Source organism: Chelonoidis abingdonii, chromosome 9 (genome assembly GCF_003597395.2).
Source record: "Chelonoidis abingdonii isolate Lonesome George chromosome 9, CheloAbing_2.0, whole genome shotgun sequence".
Classification (NCBI taxonomy): Eukaryota; Metazoa; Chordata; order Testudines; family Testudinidae; genus Chelonoidis; species Chelonoidis abingdonii.
The window spans coordinates 36,142,798-36,165,790 of NC_133777.1; the positions used below are offsets into that span (position 1 = coordinate 36,142,798).

General features: G+C 41.1%; 1 protein-coding gene across 1 annotated transcript in view; it reads right to left on the reverse strand.

Annotated features, from left to right (window-relative positions):
* XPO6 (exportin 6) overlaps positions 1 to 22,993 on the reverse strand; it is a 95,107-nt gene that overhangs the window by 24,136 nt on the left and 47,978 nt on the right. Inside the window, 10 exon segments of the mRNA XM_075069373.1 lie at positions 406 to 565; positions 2,870 to 2,939; positions 7,810 to 7,902; positions 9,258 to 9,366; positions 13,287 to 13,322; positions 15,119 to 15,162; positions 15,164 to 15,197; positions 16,109 to 16,146; positions 16,149 to 16,233; positions 20,105 to 20,561. Of these exon segments, the coding sequence (XP_074925474.1) occupies positions 406 to 565; positions 2,870 to 2,939; positions 7,810 to 7,902; positions 9,258 to 9,366; positions 13,287 to 13,322; positions 15,119 to 15,162; positions 15,164 to 15,197; positions 16,109 to 16,146; positions 16,149 to 16,233; positions 20,105 to 20,561 (1,126 nt within the window).

Here is a 22,993-nt window from a genome sequence, read left to right on the forward strand (position 1 = left end):
GACAGACAGACATCCAATGGAGATTTTGTTTTGGGTGATGCCGACCTGAAGTAATCAAATTATATCCTTAGTTCCATTAGGTCAGAATAGCTGCAATTACATCATGAGAGTGGACTCTGACTTTCCCAGTAATTGTTCAGAATTGAACATCTAAGTAATCAATTATTGCTTATCTCTAAAATATGTATTTAAAGGATTACAGGAGGTATATTTGAGAAATTTAGCACTGGTGAAACAATACCACTGGCATTTGATCGACTGACATTTCAGTTATTCTGTGGCAGAAGGTAGTTTGTTTTTTGCTATTCATTGTTGGGGTGGCAGGCCTTAAAAGTGGTCAGCAGTTCCTCTGCACTGGTGGAGGGATGACAGCACTATTCCCTGATGCAGTGACCTTTTGCCTACCTCTCCACTACTGTAAGGGCATCGTTGAACCGGGCAGCAAAAACATCCCCAATAAAGTATTCGGCTAAACGGCCAACAGCCTGCAGCAGGGAGCTAAGGTCTCGTAGGGAGCAGTGCAAGCGTCGGCAGTCATTCTCTGCAGTGATATTCAGCCTATGACCTGAAATGACATTGTGGTCGGTTAGCCATAAAGCAAGGCAAGATTCAAGCGTAAATGCTCTCTGGTTTGCTATTAATCATTGATTAACATTCAGGCAGTCTGGAGTGTCTCTCTCTCTCTCTCAATTATAAAATTTAAGCACAAAGCACATGTAACCTATATCTGTAACAAATACAGCTCTTTCAGATGAGAAACCCAATTATGTAGCTACAGAAAATGCAGAATTTATGCTAATTTCATTACAAACAGTCTCTTTAAACTAACTATCCCGTGGGTCACAGTTCAGCTCTGAGCGCTGTCATTTGATGGAAAGAATGAATAAAACAAGTTTAAGTGGACAATGTCAAATATAGTTTTTGCAGGTAGATGTAAGTAATTATCTTTATAAAAGACTGAAAAGACAGTTCCCCAGCCATCTGGCTCTCTCATGTACATTTTGTTTTGTTTTGGATTAAACTGTGCTAACAGGCGTCTTTTTTTGGTTACTGATTGACATAAAAAAATGATGATCCCAGCTCTGGGGATAAGGTTGTTAGTTTGTCTCCCTCTGCTGTTTGTCAATATAGCAACAGAGTATACAGATTTCGAGAGGAACAACAACAAAACTACATTTGTAACCTGATGAATTAAATTCAGATGCAAACACAATGTGTGGCTACCTACCTACACTCACAGCAGCACCCAGATACATGTAACACTAAATCCTGGAATTTTTTTTCATAGAATAGGCTATGTAAGCATATGAATAATGTATATGTTTATTTCTGTTTTCCCTGGTATGGGACACACTGCTGGAAAATACATATCGTAATGCATAGGCCTAAGGACAACGAGGACAGCTGAAGAATCTTCCCTGCTTTCCTTTCAACTGTTCAGATAAGTGTATTAAAACAGCATATTTTTTCCACTCATGCCGATTTAGTCTCAGCACTGATGCTGAAAAGTAGGAGCTATTTCCATCAAGATTGCAAGATGTGAAACTGCTAAAACAGGTACTACATAGTATGAACCTGAAGCTGTACTGGAATCTAAGCTGTCTGCTCTGATCCATGCCCCCCTTAGATGAAAAGCCAGTTCCTGAACCAACTTCTGTTATACACCATTGTCTATAAGCCTTCCATGAACATGTGTAGTGACTGTTCAAGGTGGGAAGGGGCCATAAAACTGGGTGCAGAACATAATCCACAAATTGCTAATATCTGGCATGGTAAGCTTCTGGAGCCTTGTCTGTGCAATAAATCACAGTACTCTACTAACCCATCAGGGCAGCCAGAGTATAGAAAAAAAATACTTGGGAGCCAGGGCCAGATTTGCAACAGTTGAACAGCTTAGAAGTAATGAAGACTGCCATCAGCATGCACTGCAGTGATTCAGTGCATTTAAAATGTGCGTATTTTAATATATTGGGTGCTTTGTGTTCAACTTCTCTAAGTGAAAATGATGTGGATAACGTACATCTTGTGATATTTAGCATACAGCAGATTCTTCTAACAGCCACGTCAGAAGGCTTAATGGAAGAGATACATTCTAAAGGGTTAAAGACACGTGTCTAGTGTATAAATTGTACATCCTCCAATTAAAGCTCTCACCCAGTTAATATCTCCCCACCTACCCTTTCCTCGGTTGTCAGAAACAGCTAGCCCACAAGGTGAGCCAACAGCCTAAAAGAGGGTCTGGATTCTCCCTGTGGGATTAAACTCTTTTGGTAGGTTGGGAATAGTTTTATTCCTTCTTCCCACCAAGACGCAGAGGTGCTTGGAATGGCAGTTAGTAGAGAAATGCTAAATCTACTGCCTCTGCAAGCTTTTCATTCAAGTATTCTCAACTGATTTTACTTCAATCCTAAATAAAAATGCTCCCACATTGAGAGAGCCTGATGCTGAGTTTGAGCCCAAACCAAATTAAAACAAGCCCTTCCTGAATGGAGTTTCCAGTGGAAAAGCTGATAGTCATTTAACTATATCAACCATGCTACATTACTCCAACATTTCTGTGCCTCCCTCCAGTTTTCTTGTTTCAAGTACCAGAATCAATGAAAAAACATATCAATATAAATTACAATTCTAACAAGAAAGCAGATTCCTCAGAGCACAAAGACCAAACTCAGATTTCTGAATGCTGAGCCCTTATGCAGTGTGTGTAAGCATCCCAGTGTGAAGAATTTTAGGGTTAACCTTTAGAATATTGATGCTGAAGTACTAATGGACAGTTTGACAGCAAGTGGGAGCTTAATGCATGAACACAACATTTTTACAGCTAAGTGTACAGAGAATTGAGAAATGTAACACCAGAGAGTGGTATTACCTGTCCCTGAAGTGACCACAAACTGTTGTAGTCCCAGGTATACTTCCAAGTTATCCTGCAGAACTGGGAACTGGGGGAAAAAAAAGGGACACAACACATAGGTGTGATTTTAATGTTAAGGCAGATAATTGTAATGGAGAAGCATTAAGTCTAATTTGGGCCAGAGGACAATTACTTCATTTTCTCCTCCCCCCTTCCCCTCCCCCCCAATTAGTCTCACAAAAGGCATCTGTAAGAAGGGAAGGATTGTAGGTTCTGGAGGATCTGATACCCTAAGCTTTTCTATTCTAAACAACTAGCATCAAAACCAGGAAGGTCCCTGTGTTAGAGAAATTCCTCAAGTAACAGCTGTCCTTTCCACATCAACACTGACAGTCAATGCTGACATGACTGGCTCCCTGAGAAGGGCAGTGATAGCACAGCACAGGCTGTTGCTAGTCATTATTGAGATGCACATGCAGCCCTGCATGGGACCCAGGAATGAACAGAAGGTGGGGCTGCAGATCAAGACTGAGGTGCACATGCAGGGATGGGTGTGGAAAACTTGCATTGCACCATCTCCATCAGTTTGTCCTCTTTACAACTGTTAAAAATGCCACCCCAAATATCCTCCACTAAAAAAAAAAAAAAAAAAAAAAAAAAAAAAGGGTTGAGTCCAAATGTTTTCAGTCGTTCCCTGATGTAGCATATGGGGAAAATGTTGCAGCCACTCTGCTGACAAGCTGCTAACAGTAACAGGAGTGGATGGATACTCACAAAGGAAGGAACCAAGGGAATGAACATCCTGTGTAAGAGGCTGTCTCCGAGGCCAGGTATTCAGAGCATTAAACTCCCCCATAACACAAAAGTCATTGGTAAGCTGCATTACCAATTACTAGGACCACTAACTTGCCAACAGGATGTGCCTATGTGAAGGAAGATGCTACACACAAAAAACTGAGTGTAGGAAATATCTTGGTTGGTTCCCCAACTGACCATGTTACTCTAGCAGTGCATACTGTAAGGCTGTTCACATTGTCAGTGGCTAAGTCAACCCTAGTGTATTCCGTTGGAATTCAAGATTTAGCTTTAACAACAGATAAATCAAGAAAAATAGGTCCTTTCCATCCCTTTTAACCTGGAATAATTCTCCTGATTCCTACAAGCATGGACAGACGTTTACCAACAAGAACTTTCTCCTGCTTTGAATACAGCCAAAAGCATGCATGGCTAACGCTGCCAGTTTGTTGTGATTTCTGGGACCTCTGTGACTCTGCAGCTGCCAGTGCGAATGACCCCAGGGCTACCCAAGCCAGCCACACTGGCCACTGCTAGAGCAGTCTCTGGCTACTGCGCCAGCCCCCTCCCTCCAGCAATGGTCCCAGGCCACCCCCTGCCCCAGAGCATCAGCAGTTCCCTGGTCCACCCCTCCTCCAAAGCGCCCCCCCATCTAGAACACCCCCAGCGCCCCACCTCCAGGGCACCTAAGATTTAGTCGGTGGTATATAGTACAAGTCATGGACAAGTCTCGGGCCATTGATTTTTGTTTATTGCCCTTGACCTGTCCATGACTGTTACTAAAAAGTATCCATGACTAAATCTTAGCCTTACACATGGCTTATGCTAAAGTTTTAGCAGTTTAACTCCTGGGACTTAATTGGCACTTCTCTTCTTTTCCCTACACAAATCTAGATATCTACTCTGTTGAAGCGTGGTCATTCACTCCCCAGTGCCAGGCAACACATGCAGAGTGTCCAGCAGATTAGAGACAGATTTACAGTGACTCAGTTTATTCTGGAGTCTATTTCACTTACTAGATTTGTGGTCTAAAGGATGGTCACATGTTACAAGCGCATTTCACAAACTATTGTAACACATGTATAAGACTCATTAAGTGTTTCTTGGGTTATCTAATGTCCTAGAATGAACTGAGCAGGGCTCCAGGGAAAGATACTTAATACTGAAAAAGGAGTTCATATGAAGGAACACAGCCACAGGGTTAGAACTTTCTTAAAAAGTCCAATATTAACAACACAGGGAAATGTTTTTTAAAACCATGTGTTCCTCACCAAATGCTGTTTGCTTTCTGCATTTCACTCTGCATGTACAGCGAAAGGAGACCAGGCCCTTTCACTTTTGTTTGTAGTAAGGTTCACTTGCTGACTCATGCATTAGCAACGGGCTGCAAACACTGCAGGGGAACGTTTCTATTCATACAAACAATTTTTCACTAGAATTAAACAGAAATCTTCCCATAACTTTTTAGCGCTAGTTTTAGAAAAGATTTTTCACAAACATGCTTTTGGTACTTGATAATACCAATATGTGTAACGGTAAGAAAAAGCACGTGAGCTTCATTCTCCTCTCTCAAACAAGTTTGCTGCTTTTCAGGGAATGTGTTCAATGCCTTCAGGTATGTAGACAGCCCCATGACGTACCACAGTAGAATAATTACACATGATCAGTGATCCCAGTGAATTCAGACACTTTTCTTCCCATCCAGAAGGAGCACTGAACAATACTAATTGTTAAACTTCTGATCTCAATAGTTGAATGTCTCCAAATTAGCAGCTTGAGAACCACTCTAACTGCTTTTCTCCCACAGAGCTACAAGAAAAGGCCATTTCACAGCACTGCCATTTTAAATGCCAAGATAGTGACATTGTCACAGATGGAGAAGACGAATTTTCAGTAGGGCTGTAAAGCAATTAAAAGAATTGTGATTAATCACGTTGTTAAACAATAATGGAATACTATTTATTTAAGTGTTTTTGGGTGTTTCCTGCATTTTCAAATATATTTATTTCAATTACACAGAATACTAAGTGTACAGTGCTCACTTTATATTTATTTTTTTACTACAAATATTTGCACTCAAAAACAAAATAAATAGTATTTTTCAATTCACCTCATACAAGTACTGCAGTGCAATCTCTATCTTGAGAGTTAAACTTACAAATGTAGAATTATGTACAAAAAATAACTGCACTGAAAAATAAAACAATGTTAAACTTTAGCGCCTACAATTCCACTCAGTCCTACTTCTGCCAATCACTCAGACAAACAAACTTGGTTACAATTCGCAAGAGATAACGCTGCCCGCTTCTTATTTACAATGTCACCTGAAAGTGAGAATAGGCATTTGCATGGCACTGTTGTAGCTGGCAGCGCCAGATATTTACATGCCAGATGCGCTAAAGATTCATATGTCCCTTCACCTTCAACCACCATTCCAGAGGACATGCATCCATACTGATGATGGGTTCTGCTCGATAACAATCCAAAGCAGTGCGAACAGCTGCATGTTCATTTTCATTATCTGATTCAGATTCCACCAGAAAGGCTGATTTTCTTTTTTGATGGTTCAGGTTCTGTAGTTTCCGCATTGGAGTGTTTCTCTTTAAAGACTTCTGAAAGCATGCTCCACACCCTGTCCCTCTGATTTTGGAAGGCATTTCAGATTCTTAAACCTTGGGTCAAGTGCTGTAGCTATCTTTAGAAATCTCACATTGGTCCCTTCGTTGCATTTTGTCAAATCTGCAGCGAAAGTGTTCTTCAAATGAACATGTGCTGAATCATCTTCGGAGACTACTATAACATGAAATATATGACAGAATGCAGGTAAAACAGAGTAGGGGACATACTACTCTCCCCCGAGAAGTTTAGTCACAAATTTAATTAATGCATTTTTTTTTAACAAGCATCATCATCATGAAAGCATGTCCTCTGGAATGGTGGCTGAAGCATGAAGGAGCATACGAATGTTTAGCATATCTGGCACTTAATAAGTTGCAATGCCAGCTACCAAAGTACCTGTTCTCACTTTCTGGTGACATTGTAAATAAGAAGAGGGCTGCATTATCTCCTGTAAATGTAAACAAATGTGTTAGTCTTAGCGATTGGCTGAATGAGAAGTAGGACTGAGTAGACTTGTAGGCTCTGAAGCTTACATTGTTTTGTTTTTGAATGCAGTTATGCAGCAAAAAATTTACATTTGTAAGTTGCACTTTCATGATAAAGAGATTGCACTACAGTACTCATATGAGGTGAGCTGAAAAATACTACTTTTTACAGTCCAAATATTTGTAATAAAAATATAAAGTGAACACTGTACACTTTTGTATTCCGTGTTGTTTTAGAAATAAATATATTTGAAAATGTAGAAAAACATCCCAAAATATTTCAATTGGTACAATATTGTTTAACAGCAATTAATTGCAATTAATTTTTTTTGGAGTTAATCATCTGAAAACTGCAAGCCCTAATTTTCAGTATTTCTTGCTTCTCCCTCTCTGTGGTTTGCAGAGTCCTATCTCCCTATGATCTTCATCTCTGTACTGCCATGTATTTTAAGTTAACATTCCACCCTCCTGGGAATATCATCTCACTATTTGCCTTATGTGCAGTACCTCCACCTTATGGAAAGGCCAAGATGAATATGCTGAAGGTTACAGCAGAGTGTGCAGCTCTGACCCTTCAGCATATTCATGTGTTCTTCTGGGCTTTGAAAAGATTTCTACCACATCTTGGGTGCAGTGCCAGAGCACACTTGTGTCTCACTCACTGAATGTACAGGGGCATTTGAAATTTGGATCAGCCTAGAGGTGAAAACTGGTAACAGCAGAGTGTGTAGCTCTGTCCCAGTTTTCACCTCTAGACTGATCTAAATTTTAAATGCCCTGGGACATTCAGTGAGTGAGGCACAAAAGTGTGCTCTGGCACGCCCCCCAAGATATGGTAGAAAACTTCTAAAAGCCCAGAAGAAAATCTGAAGCCTTTTAAATTTATGGCCTTGATTTTACCAAGATTTGAATCCAAAAGCACATCCCCGTGCCTCTTCTCAATAAGCATTGCACAGCAATCTTCTACTAGTGTTTGTATAACAAAATCTCGAGAGCAGAGCTCATGACGTACGTTACAAAGCTGCTTCATCTCAGCTTCTCAGCAGAATGACTACTCACTAGTGTAGAGAAGGCATGAGTCGGCAGGAGCTCCATGACTTTTGCCACTACTTCTAGGCTCTGGCGTAAGTACCGCTGCCATTCAGTCTGCTGCTGTGGGGAAAAAGACCAGGGTAATCACCTCTTATTTCTGTCCAAGTGGAAAGTGGAAAGAGCTGGCCTATATTTAACAAGCTGGTAGGCCATAAGTACTGGAGAAATGACTAACCTGTACCTACCAGGGTTTGGTTTCTGTCTGAACATCTGAGAATTGAAACAATATATAGTTTATAGGAGTTTCTTACTTTGTCAGCAATCTGAGCTGGAGTTAAGATTTGCAAGCTTTCATTGACAAAGGAGGTTAACAATGCTAAGTAATTGTGCATCCATGTCATATCACTTTCTGGCTTTCTAGTAACTGCGGTGTCCTTTATTCTGTTTGTACGCTCTTATCCTGGGGCACATCAGTGTTAATCTAGAGCAAATTTTCAAACATTGTCTTCCATTTAAACATGCCCTCCCTTGATAAAAGGACCAATATCAAATAAGGGCTAAGTGTCTGCATGTGTTACATGACAACAGTGTCCGAAATGAAAGAACCATTTTCTGCCTTGGTCTAAAAAATGGTGTTTAAAAAAAAGAGACACACACACACCCCCACCGCCACCCAGAGGAACTAAACCCTATTCCTACAAATAATGGTTATTGCAGAAGTATACATAAGATTATTTTGCTATAGAGAAACTGGACTGACTGTACTCTCTCACAGCCTGGTTTCCCTTTGTGACAAACCCACAATTTGTTTTACTTTCACAGCCTCTTCACCCAACCCAGCCATATCATTAATCACTCTAAAACATCATCTAGACTCACTACAGCTACCATGTCACTTTGAGAAGAAATATCATATGCAAATGGAAAAAGCAGAGTTCAAAAGGCTCTTAAATTAAAGCTGATTTTTTTCTGCTTCATTTTATTTCCTGCACTACAATGGAAATTCTCTGCCTCCAGTGCATGCTAAAAACAGAGTCAGGCAGGACAGCAACACAAAGTCCATTAGTGAAAACATTTCATGCTTCTTTCAACCTCAAAATCCACACAGCACTGTATATTTTGCTTCATGCACGTATCAGCTGCCTTAGAACTGAATATACTTCTGCACTTAAAATCTGGGTTCAGAGAGGCTAAGTGGGGAATCATAACACTGCTGATCCCTTAATGCTCTTGATTTGGAATGGTGAGGATGTTGACAAGTTGCTTAGACACATGCATTATCCTGGCAGCACTGAAACTGTTAAGATACAAAAAAGACATCAGCAAAAGGTGAAAATTACTAGTGTGAAATACTGGTCTAGCCTGCATGTTGAAAAAGTGACCAGATCCTGGCAGGAAGTTTCAGAGGTACTCAGTATAACCCAGCAGTTTAGCATTGAGGCATGCAGTTTTCCTACCAAGTCTCCGTTTCTTACATCGTCATCTAGAGTCTCGTCATCCAGCTCCTCCAACTGTGCCTGGTTGTACCTGAATTGTATTCGATTCAAAACCTCTGTCAGCAGCAGAACCAAGGCGTCTTCGTACCTGCCATGAGTGAAAGAAGAAAAGCATAAGATTGAGGAAAGGGAGTTCTAGTAGAATACTCTTGTGAACCCTCACCCCCTTCCACTGAGGCTGCCTTACAGACTTGTTTGCTGGGGAGACATCAGATATTTACAATTTAACGCTGCTGTGGCTAACAGCTATAGTATGTGCCATATGACGATGCAGAGAAACTGCAGCAAGAACTGATAATCCACTCAACTTTGAAAGTTAGACAGGAAACTAACAGCAATAGAGGGAGCTGAAGAGAAAGAAGATCTGGAAGATAGTGAAGCATGACAGGACAGGCTTTAAATGAATGGCCTCCATTTGAAAGAATTTGCTACTAAATATGTGGCTCCTGCTTGCTTGCAGCCATTTAACTGTGCCTCTTTTGAGGAGTGGACAGTGCTTTTAAAATGATCGAAGATTAGGGTTGGAAGAGACCTCAGGAGGTCATCTAGTCCAACCCCCTGCTCAAAGCAGGACCAACTCCAACTAAATCATCCCAGCCAGGGCTTTGTCAAACCGGGCTTTAAAAACCTCTAAATGGAGATTCCACCACCTCCCTAGGTAACCCATTCCAGAGTTTCACCACCCTCCTAGTGAAATACCGTTTCCTAATATCCAACCTAGATCTGCAAAGATGGATTATAATTAATGGTCAAGTTCTGCATCTTGCTGCTAAAAAGCCAAGCAGAGATGCCAACCACAGTTATCAAAATCCTATAATATGGATAGGCAACCAACTTCAAAACTGCCACACCACTTGCTATGACCACCACATTATTCTGATTAACCTTTGTCCAAGGGAGAGACCAACTTGTAAATGGGCAGGGCAGGAAAACCAGTTCTCAAGTCTTAGCTATACAGCAAAGGTTCAGATAGATAGCAAGATTCTGGGCCAAGTAGTAATGGTTTAAACTAGAAGGTCATCCCCAGAGTACTTATATCTTCCAGTGCCTTCATGTGGTTTAGGCTAAGATTTTAAAAAACTTAAGTTTTTTGGCATCTAAATAAGTGGCATGATTTTGTTAAGTGCTTAGTGCCTTGTAGCTCCCATTGACATCATACTTGTTTTGCTGTTTTGAAGTTGACCTGTTCTTGTGCAAGAAAGTCATGATAATTCTTTCACTCTTACTATAGCACTACAGCCAGCAACAGATTTTATTTACTCTCAAGATATCGGAAATGTAGCATACAAAAGTCAAAAATGATTTTTTTCCCCCACAATCAATCATGAGTAATGCCAAATTGCAAAATCAACACAGAACAGCCCTGGGCTGGAACACAGCCAGCAGTCACCAGTGGTGACACAGGGCTGTCAAGTTGCTCTGGAGATCCAATGTTTCCTACCATCCTTTTAGAAAACAACTGCTCTGAAGAATGCCCCAGGTCATGCCCTTCTCCAGGAAAGAGCAGTTTGGAAAGCTAGGAATTTCTCTATACTAGTAACAAGAAGAATCAGAGCATGGTGCAATGTAAGGGACAGTCCAATCAGCTGTGCCCATAACTGAGCAGCCAGACGCTTTCAATGAAGGGTTGCTATACTATCTGCGTGTTACTGAAAAGATGATGTAAACTTGGATTTGGTAATTTTTATGTTATGCTCCTGGATTAAATGTAAAATTCATAAACCACAGGGAACAGGAAGTTTCACACACTGTTCCCGTGGTGTAACCACACCTACATCATCAAATTAAGACATATAAACACTTCAACAGTCTGCATGTTTGATAGAGTCATAGAAACTTTAGCTTAAAACAGACACCTTTGCAGAAAGAGCAATACAAGTTTAAGCAGCTCATAACATATCTGCTTTTCAAAGAAAGATATTCTATCTCCAACAAAAGCAGCTAATATTACTCTGATTTTTTCTCATATCACAAAAAATGAATATATATAACTAGGCAAGGCATGTGCCCACAATCACTGTGGGAAAAGAGGAGTGACCAGTGAGAATTCGGCATAATTGTGTGCAGCTTGGTGAACAGTTTACTGAGATTGGCAAGTTCTCACATCTGAGCTCATCTGAAAAATCCAATAAAGCAACTTCCATCACTGAACAGACAAGGGCTGGCTGGGTTAGCTAGTTTGCACTTGATCCAGTCAATGTTTTTTTTGGCAACACATCAGTTATTTATATTTAGCATGTTCACTGGGAGAGGAAGAGTCTTCTTGTAGTTAGCACAAACCAGGACATGTAATGGAGAGTTTTAAATCTGCCTACTTTGAATACAGGTCTCCCTTGTCCGCATGCTAAGTATTTTTAAGACATTAGTGGAGATTCTTGTTCAGAGCTGCCAAGATGGTGGCAGAAAAGAGATCTATGGAACAGGGGCTGAACCATCTGCTTTAAACTTAAGCAGACAAGCAGCCAAAGAGGAGAAACTGCTAATTTTAGCCTACCTGATGCATTGCGCTAGAGGTTCAATTCCCTTACATCGATGGTGCTATTAAGGTATTTCTCTTAAGAGAGAAAAATTCACCAGGTAACTTTGTTTTTAAAATCCATAAACCATAAAACTTGCTGATTCATTAATGGTAATTATCATTCACTAGCTATATTCTTGGTCTATTGTGTGTCTTAAAGCTAGGCATATGACTGAGCTCTTTTTTGACTTTTTGTTAGAAAATGTTATCACAGATTGTAATCAACAAATTTTTGTTTTATTCTGGTTTCTATGGTCATGCATATGTATATTAAGTTATTCAACAAACACACCATGTATTTTTAACCTTATTTTAACTTGATCTGAAAACAGTCTTCAAAATCACGTTTAATAGCCACTTTATTATAGGCTCGCTTAAATATATTAAGTCAAGGATGCCACTAAAAGAAATCATCTAGACACCAAACATCTCTGTCAACTGTTTGATAGTGAATGATGTTCACTGTCTCATACTTCAACAGCAGCACAATACAGTGATGGTAACATTCTCACCAGGAAGCATTTTAGACAATGGAAGTTCAGTGTTTTCTGTACTTTCACCCAACTTTCGCTTGAATGAAAATACAACTGAGAAACAGTGCCCCTCAGGGTCAGATGTTCAGAGTCCCATTGCCTGAACAGTCTGACCACATGAAGGCATTGAGTCAGGATCACTTCTGAAGAGCATGGCACTTAAAGCTGTAAGTGACCGAGCAACAAAACGTCAGATGAAATTCAATGTTGATAAATGCAAAGTAATGCACATTGGAAAACATAATCACAACTATACATATAAAATGATAGGGTCTAAATTAGCCACCCATGAAATAGATCTTGGAGTCACTGTGGATAATTCTCTGAAAACATCCACTCAATATGCAGCAGCAGTCAAAAAAGTGAACAGAATATTGGGAAGCATTAGGAAAGGGATAGATAATAAGACAGAAAATATCACATTGCCTCTATATAAATCCATGGTACGCAGACATCTTGAATATTGTGTGCAAATCTGGTCACCTCATCTCAAAAAATATATATTGAAGTTGGAAAAGGTACAGAAAAGGGCAACAAAAATTAAGGGTATGGAACAGCTGCCATATGAGGTGAGATTAATAAAACTGAGACATCTTGGAAAAAAAGACGAATAAGAGGGGATATGATAGAGGTCTATAAAAGCATGACTAGTGGGGACAAAGTAAATGAGGAAGTGCTATTTACTCCTTCTCATAACACAAGAACCAGGGGTCACCCAAATGAAATTAACAGGAAGCAGGTATAAAACAAAAGGAAATATTTCTTCACCCAATGCACTGTCAACCTGTGGAACTCTTTGCCAGAGGATGTTGTGAAGGCGAAGACTGTAACAGGGTTCAAAAAAGAACTAGATAAGTTCACGAAGGATAGGTTCATCAATTGCTATTATCCAGGACGGGCAGCGATGCAAAACCATGCTCTGAAGTCTTTGTCTGCCAGAAGCTGGGAATGGGTGACAAAGGACGGATCACTTGACGATCACCTGTTCTGCTCCTTCCCTCCAAAGCACCTGGCATCGGGCACTATCAGAAGACAGAATACTGGGCTAGATGGACCATTGGTCTGACCCAGTATGGCTGTTCTTATGTTCAGTCATCTGCTGCATCAAGTGTGAGTTGTTTTTAACCTATCTTTTAATGATCCCCATTGCCGTAATATCCAGGCACCCCAATCTTTAGAATATTTACCCTCAACACCCCATGAGGCAGGAAGTGCTATTATCCCCATTTTACTGTTGGGGAAACTAAGGCATAGAGGGACAAAGTGACTTGCCCAGGGTCACCTAGGGAGTCTGTGGTACATCAGGGACTTGGCCCCAAAGCTCTCAAGTCCTAGTCAGTACCTAACCAGCAGACCATCTTTCTTCCCTATAGTCATATTACATAAAGCAAAAATACAGTTTACACAAAATGCAGCTTGATTAAACAACTTTAGGAAAAACATTAATTTATGCACAAAAATAATAAAGTGCGACACTGCATAAAGACATTAGAGTGCAATATTTCGAAGCTTCAGAATTCATATTGCATTCTTTGCAGTCAAACTGGTGAATATTAAAGTCCCAACAAAAGCCAGGAATGATGTTTAACATGCTATTGTTAGGCACCTAACCAACACAGCAAGATGTCATCCACATATCAATAAATACAATTCAGACAACCCAGTATTCTATAATCAAGGTTGCCAGGCTAGGGTATGGTTTTATTCTCCAAAGTATCAGTTCTTGCCTCTTTACTTGAGGGTAGAGATGAGCAAATTACAGCCCACAGGCTACATCCAGCCCGCGGGACTGTCCTGCCCAGCCCTTGAGCTCCTGGCCAGGGAGGCTAGCCCCAGCCCCTCCCCCGCTATTCCTCCTCCCCTGCAGCCAGCGCAATGCTCTGGGTGGCAGGGCTGTGAGCTCCTGGGGCAGCACAGCTGCGGAGCCAGGCCTGACCCAGTCTCTGTGCTGTGTAGTGGCGGCGCGGCCCAGCTTCAGCCAGGCAGTGTGGCTGTAGCGCCACCAGCCACCGGTGCTCCAGGCAGTGTGGTAAGGGGGCAGGGAGGGTTGGATAGAGGGCAGGAGAATTCAGGGTGGTGGGCGGGGGTGCGAATAGGGGTCAGGGTAGTCGGGGGGGCAGGGGGTTGAATGGGGGTAGGGATTCCGAGGGCAGGGGCAGTCAGGAATGAGAGGAGGAGAGGTTGCATGGGGTGGTGGGGATCCGGGGGCAGTCGGCACAGTCAGGGCACAGGGAGAAGGGGTGGCTGGATGGAGCAGGGGTCTGGGGGGAGGAAGGGGAGACATGTCAGGAATGAGAAGAGGGCTTGGATGGGGTGGTGGGGGTCGGGGCAAGTCAGGGGACAGGGAGTGGGGGTGTGTGGGATAGAGCAGGGGTCCTGGGGCATCAGGGAACAGGGGGGTTGGATGGGGCAGGAGGCAGATAAGAGGTCGTGGGGGCCGAGCCACGACCCCCTCCTAAACCGGGCCTCTCCATTTACCAATTTACAAACCGATGCGGGCCCTCAGGCAAAAAAGTTTTGCCCGCCTCTCTTTAGTATCAGGATCTTGAAACTGCACAAGCATTGAACTTATCATCCAAACTACATTTGTTTACAATAACCTTCTGCAGGTAAATAATTTAGGAAATTGCAAGACAGACTCACTTTAGTGTTGTTGACTCAAGATAATAGAGGCAGTGTGAGCTCACGCAGGACAACAAGCTATTTTTACGCAGTATGCAAGCTCTTTTTGTTAACAGTTGCTTGGCATTGCTTACCTGTGAGTACTGCTTCTTTGTCTGTAGACGGACTTTATAATTTTATGTAAGATAGCAAGAAGAGTGGTCCAAATGTCTTAAGCCAGAAAAGTAACCTTCATGGGTAGGCTGAATACACAAAACTCCATGTTAAACTCATGAAAAATGCAATAAATAGGTTATGTGTAGCCATAATTTGGTAGTGTGTACTTTCAAAGAACGGTGAGGAACACTTCATAAGTGATGCAAATTTGCTTTAGTGAGGATTTCCGTGTCAAGGAAAAATCCTACTTGCTGAACTGTCAAAAAGGAGTGAGGTCCGCAGTTAGGATGGGAGCCAAGACGCTCCTAGGCCTCTAGTCTTCTTTTCCCTGCTTCTGTCGTGACTCCTCCTGTACCTGAATTAGGCAAGTATCTTTTCTTTTCACAGTTCCCTCCCCTGTCATACAACATATGATAATTAAAGTGAAATAAGGTTGCAAGTTTAATTGAATGGTGTGAGAAGCAGTTAACTTGTAGCAGTTTAAGGTGACATTCTAGGGTCATCGGTATGGAGGGGGGGAAAATAAAAAGATAAATATCATCCCCCACCCAAGCCTGGAGAGAAAGCTGTAAAAGCAACAGTTTAAGAAGTGACAAAAAAAGCACGCCGCATTAGACTATGGGCTAAACAGAGACTTTTCAAAAAAGTTTCTTCAAACCCAATTAAAAACAGCAACAAAGACAAAAGCCAGCCAAGTCATTCATGCAAGGATAACTAGATCTGATCGTCTTTTAATAATTTTGGGGCCAGGAGCAGATCCTCACGTTATGCTATTAGAAAGTGCATGAATGGCTTCAAGAAAGTCCAAGGTGTTAAGCCAGTAGAAATCTGTTGATAACACTGGTCAGTTGTAAAGAGGCATTGAAACTGAAGTTTAGTGGGCTGCCTTGAGCCTTCAGGACTTATTGGAAATAAGCTATCTTTTACTCATCTCATACATGGTTAGGAACACTAAAGAACGGTGGAATACAATAAAAGCAGTGTAAGTTTGCTGTTACTTGTGAAAGGATTATTTGAACAGAGAGGCCAAAAATTCAAACCCACTGGGAACTGAGAGTATGATTCAATCCTTCTAGGGTGGACGCTCACAAAGTAGAGCAGAAAATCTGTAAACTTCTCAATGTAGCTAGAGGAAAAATAAGAGAGAAAAACATATGATAAAACTGAAGGAGCCATGGGGGAAAACAATTTAATTGACAATTAGCGAAAAAATCATCAAAACTGTTTCATTAAATAAAAAACTAATTTAATTAGGCCGGTAGTCATTAAAATATAAAGCCTGCAACAATTACCTACAGGACGGGGCAACCTTCATCTCCATTAACACTGGAAACACAGGCAGAAAGACAGTCTTAGTCAAAAGCAACTTTATTGTATCAGATAAACAATATGATTAATAAGGCCTTCAGATAAAACCCTTAGTGCTACAGTATTTTAGCAGCAAGATCCATCATAGCTCAATGGATATGGTGGGGGTTAGTCAACAGAATGTACACTTTGGCGGAGATACTGTTGATGGGATAAAAACACAGATATTAGGAACTGATTTTCTGGTATAAAAAACACACCAACCGGCAACACCATGTCACGGAGATAAGTAGGAAGTACTCGGGGACTGGGGAAAATATAACCCAGTAATTCTGTCATAAGTCCCACAGCTTTTGATGAACTAGCCATCTGTTTTACTAAGAGCGGCAGTTTCTTGATTTAAACACTCCTTGTCAGTTTTCCCCCACATCGAGGATAGTCAGTTCATGATTAAGACTGTGTTTTTTCTGATGCTACAGGTATTATGAAGTGAAGGGCCAAAAGGAAAACAACCAAATTAGGACACACTTTCATGCGAGTAAGTAGTTAAATCTTCAAGAAAGCATTGCTTAAAACAAAGATAAAGGCACTTAGTTAGGCTGTTAAGGTGGAGTGAACAGTTCCACTATTGCAATATGGAGCTTTACCAGAGTGTAGGATATGATTTTAATTACTTGTTGACTGCAAAGAACAAAACCTGATATGCCATCACTGCACAGGATGTTATGAACATTCTAATACCATTCGATAACGCTATGCATGTTGTCGTATATTATGAATGGGTGCAAAATGTGGTACAGGATATGCTTCGCTATCTCCATATACTCGCGTATCGTGCAATTTAGGAGTATAAATTAGGAATGATCTATAAAAAGTATTTCAAGATATATAAAAAGAACATCACAGCTGAAGACCCAAAATATTTTAGTGGGCAAGATTTCGTAAGACACTCAGGAACAACAGCCCTTTATTAATCTGCCATGATGAGAAACTCTGTATTTGTCCGACAACCTCACTGTCGAGAAAATTTTTCTTTTAGTTGAACAAAGCTGCTCCAAACCAGAGTCACTACTGAACAGGAACAGCAAGTTGCATCATTCCCAGACTTGGTTCACTATAACTGTGGACCATACAACTGGCTGGAATGCATGAGTAGTAAGATTATCATTTTTAGTTCATTTGGCACAGTCCGTTCTTGGCAAGAGGAACTCCACTAAGTATTTGTATGGTCATTTGGCCGAATACTTCAAACTTTAAAGTGACCTAGTGGGAAACAGTTATCCTTGAGCTCAGTGCTTTCTATTAAACCATTATCTAATCAAGATATGCTGAAGTTTGTATGGATTGTAGGCCTTCTAGAAGCCACTAGCCAGTTCGCTTAGCTTTGGAATTACCATTTATACTTTGGTTACTAACTTGGATTTCGTTAAAGGTACTAGAACCTTGAAATTAAATTGCCACACAAATGGGAAATGGCAAAAGTATGGCTTAAAGTTAACATTTTCTGTACTAGGTTTACTAGTTTCAGATTTCAAGCAAGGCTCAAACTGGCACTATTCCTGGTTAAATAAAAGTAACTGATAACCACATTGACCCAGTCACTCTGTCTAGATAAGAGTGAACTTTAAGGGGCAATGTCAGGGTTTTAAAGGTTTAGAAGATTAAGACTATATGCTGTGTCATTTACATTATTTTGCAACCAATGTCAGCTTTGGTTCAGCAGATGCCAAGTTAAAAAAATGGCAAGTGAGAAGACAGCTTGACTTTTGAAAACTTGGAATTGACTCACAGTCTTGGAATAAAGTGTAGGCTACCTTAAAACAAAGAAAAAACCATTGTGACAGACTTTGCGATTTTACTCACGGAGGAGCAGTTTGTAGGACAACCAGTCCAGAGAATGTTTTATCATTGAAAAAGCTAGACAAGTCTATAAAGTTAAAGTCAAATATCTAGGTTACATCCTGAATTCAAATCATATTAAGCATTAGGCAAAAAGGGAGATTCAATTTATGGACCTCAAGATCTCTGACATGAAGCTTATTATCAAAGATACAAATGAGTGCACATTGTAAAAGCAAACTGGGCTTCTTAGCAGGTACTTTTCCACGCTGTTGGAGAAACCCTGTGCATGAAGTCTGTTACACTGCAGAGGGCAACGGCGGGGGGGGTGGGGGCGGGAGGGGGGGACGGTAGGGAAAGAACTCTTTCCCACTGCAGCATTACTAACTTGGCTTCACTTTCCTGGAATCATCTGTTCTCTATCCATATGCCCAAATGTACATGCAATTAGAGATTTCAATTTTACTACTGCACACCTAAATGTTAGGAAGCTAGGTAATGTCGAAGCTAATGGGATAGTCAAGAAAATGGATAATCAGAATTCACTATTAATCTAGATTTAAATTCCAGAAGAGTTTAAAATATATCTAAAGAAGCCAGCTGAAAAAGATTGAAGGCAATTTGAGAGAAAGAGATGCATTGTATCTGTATTACACATTGACCCGTTTTTGCTAAACCAAGACTTCCACCTGAGTTGAAGTTACAAAGTGCCTCTGTTGCGCAAACCCTTTAACCTTTTGATTGAAACTTGGGTGTCATGTCTGGGAAGACGATCAATGGTTCAGTACAAAAGTTTGGTAGTGCAGTGCCGTGCTTATCTACTTCTATCACCATGCATCCACAGCAACAGGCTACAATTGTGAATCTGGGTACATTCACATAATTACAGCAACATCAGAAAATATATCCTGCCAACATTAGCATCACGAGAGAGCTCCCAAAGCTAAAACCGACAGCAGTGCTATAACAGATGCTAACATCAGTAGTTGTCTGCTATGCGACACTAATGACTATTTCAACATCTGGAAAGTTCAACCATGCAACATGACTTTCCCTCCTGTCAAAACAAGTAGAAGAATCTTCATGAAAGATGTCAAAGCTTCGTAACTGAATTAGGCAACAAGTTTCTTCGTATCCCTCTGGAAGTGAAAATGGAATTAGAAGCCTCCCAGATGCTTCCACTTATCCTGCCTTTACACGGATAGAAGTTATAATTAACAAATGCATGAAGGAGCCTTTAATTTTGGGGCTGCTTTCATAAGGCTGGTTAATTAGCGTATAAACACCCCAAGGAACCTCAAGTTTCCAAAATCCTGTAATGCTGATTTAAAAAACAAAACAAAAACACAGATATGCTTCTAAAGTCCCAATATAAGGTATGAAACTGACCAGTTTTCATTCCCTTCAAAGTCATGGAGTGACCCGGAGCATGCTGCCCACTCCTTTAAAACATGACTTTAAAACACACAGATGGCAAATATGAACCAGAAAGGGAATACTGCAATTCCTTTACCTCACTGTGCCTCTTCTGTTGCTCTGCTGCAACTGAATGAAGGGCAGGTTCAGCTCTCGTGACACCTCACACCTGCAGTCAAACAGTAACGAATGGGGGAGTGGGGAGGAAGAGGATAGGAAAGAATACAAACCTACACTACCAGTCACTTTGCAAAGTTAACCCCCCTGCCACCAACTTACCTGAACACACCTACCTTCCTGCTCTCCTTCAGCAGCATAGAGCTCTGTAAAAAAAGGTGATTAAACACACCATGCATGACATCAAGTCAGTATAGCCAGTCTTTTAGTAAGCGAAAGATCCTACCACAGTTACTTAGCCGCTTGATTTGTTTTACCTTTCATCTAGTTCCTCTAGCCGGCTCTTCACCGTGTGGGCATTGTTCTCCTTGGTAATCTTCTGCAGGAGATAGAATGTCTGCTGGAACATCCGCAGCAAATACTCCTCAAACTCCATAGGCACGCAGTTCTTTGACATAAGTTCATTTATGCAAGACATAGCCAGGATCCCAAGCCTACCACGCTCCTGACCCAAGACAGAATTCTGGCTGCTGCCATTGACAGAGGACATCTTCCTGGCTCGTGTGTCACAGCCAAAGCGGGCAAAGTGGAATATGGTGGTGAGGAGTGAAGGAGTGATGCTGGTAGACAGAGGGATCCAGCTGAAGAGGTGGGCCAGGCACTCCAATGCCAGGGAACAAATATATTCACTCTCTGAATCAAGGATAGGGATCGGTTGATTCAATAATTTGGCTGCACTGGGACTCTGCAACAGGCTACTTAACAGATCACCACCTAGGATATAAAGCATATGCACTCTTAAATCACAGGATACATACCAAACAGAGGGGAACAGGATGTGTAGAGTTAAATCTTGACCATAAATCAAAAGCAATTTTTTGCGTTTAACTGCAAGTTAAATGTCTAAAGACAAGTATTCAATGCAACATGCCATTAATAGCTATATGATTCTACAAAGCAAACCAAGCAACCCCATCTCACCTCAGCTACCTCCTTTCCATTCTAAAGTTTCAGACTGACCAAACCTTTCAGTCTGGCTAAGACACTCCGCAGCAGGCGGCACTGCAGTTGAGAGGAGGTATATAAAAAAATTGAATGAAAGCTAGAATTTTGCTCTGTACTGCAGCATGTTACATTTCCAGCTTTACTGGTATGGCACACACAAGCACTGCTTTAATGAAGGCTCTGGTAGCATTTTCATTATAAACCTATTTTAGGGTTTAGGAGCCTGCTATAAAATTTACTTGCATAATTAAATCATTGGCAAAGTTATGTTTTCCATGCATATAAAATAAAGTTTGTGGAGTCTGTCTGTAATACAATGCTTACATACAAAAAATAATATTTATAAGGTATTTGTTTCTAATGTGGACTAGATCATATTTAACAAGTATCTCTAAAGTATGCAGATCACACAGCAATATGTAGCACTTCATAAGCACTTGACCTAGTACAGTTCAAATTTGTATTCACATTTTGCCTTTTTTAGCATCTTATTCAAAATGAAGTAATCTGAGACACTGGTAGCATGAGAGACTATACCAGTTTTCATCTTGCCTCAGCAGATTACTTTTAAAGTGCTTAAGTAAGTTTTTATGGGATTTATAACCTTCTACTCTATCACAAGTGACACCATTTTTAGCAAGGTGGCTGCTGTCACCACTAGCTTCAGAACGGCCCTTTACACTTGCTTACACACATTTTCTAGTTTATTCTGACAAGTGCTTCTCAGCACTGTGAATGACGCATGCTGTTGGGCTGAGTAACTGGATGCTTCTGTCCTTTAGATCTTAACTTCCAGATTGCCACAGCCTCGCACCATTTAGATCTATGGCTACGTCTACACTACCCGCCGTATCGGCGGGTTAAAATCAATTGCTCGGGGATCGATATATCGCGTCTCATCTAGACGCAATATATCGATCCCCGAGCGTGCTTATATCGATTCTGGAACTCCACCAACCCCAACGGAGTTCCGGAATCGACAGGGGGAGCCGCAGACATCGATCCCGCGCGGTGAGGACGGGTGAGTAATCCGATCTTAGATATTCGACTTCAGCTACGTTATTCACGTAGCTGAAGTTGCGTATCTAAGATCGATTTTTCCCCATAGTGTAGACCAGCCCTATGTTAACACTGCAAATGATGCATGAACTGGTTTGGCTCTCCTGCCTTCTTCTCCCCTCCCACAAATACATCAAAGAATCTAAATCAAACAAGGGTTTTACCTTATTGTGCATCACCACCAGCAAAGCATTGTGCAAATTAGATTAGGTCCTCTGTGACATATGCAGACCCACTGTCATGAAATTATGCTCTCAGTTGCCACTATGCAACTTCATAGCTTTTAAGGGAGTCTGTCAGCTACAACTGAGAACTACTAAACAAGTTATGAATCTACGGAATAATTATGTTGATGACAAGGAGAAAGAGGTTCCAAGTCCCTTTCTCCTAGCTATGTTAAATTCTGCATGCTTAGTAGAACTGAGGCAGTCCATTTTAATTGTTTTGTATTCACTTTGTTCATTACATATGGCTGAATATACCCAAGAAACAGATTTGACTATAGTAGTACCATTTTCACTTAGTCGCTTTCAAGTAAAGCAACACATTAAGAGAGGCCAGATGAGAACATAAATCATTCAGCAACATGCTGCTGATTCAAAGACCCCAGTATTTCCCACAAGAGGACCTAAGGTTAAAGAAGTTTCTAGGCTTGAGTGTTAGGCCTTGTCCACACTGCCACTTACAGCGCTGAAGCCTTCTTCATTCGGGGGATGAAGCCTCTCCCCGGAGCAATGCAAATTTCAGAGCTGTAAAGTGGCAATGGAGATAGTGCTACAGCACTGGAAGCTGCACTCCCAGCACTGGGAGCTATTCCCCTTGCAGAGGTGGTTTTATTACAGCGCTGGGAGAGCTCTCCCCCAGCACCGAAGCCACGACTACACAGCCCCGTTAAAGCACATTAACAGACAGCGCTTTAATGTAGGCTATGTAGACATATCCCAAATATGGAAAATGTGATGCTACTACAGTGCATAAATGCCACTTAAACACATTTAAGGGTTCTTTTAATAATTCCTCTTTGCTCTTCTTAAAAAACATGGAAACACTGCAAATTTACTAAGCTCTAAAAGAGTTCTGGTTGTAAATACAGCCATTACATATTTACAGAGCTTAGCTTCAGGATCCCAGCCCTTATCATG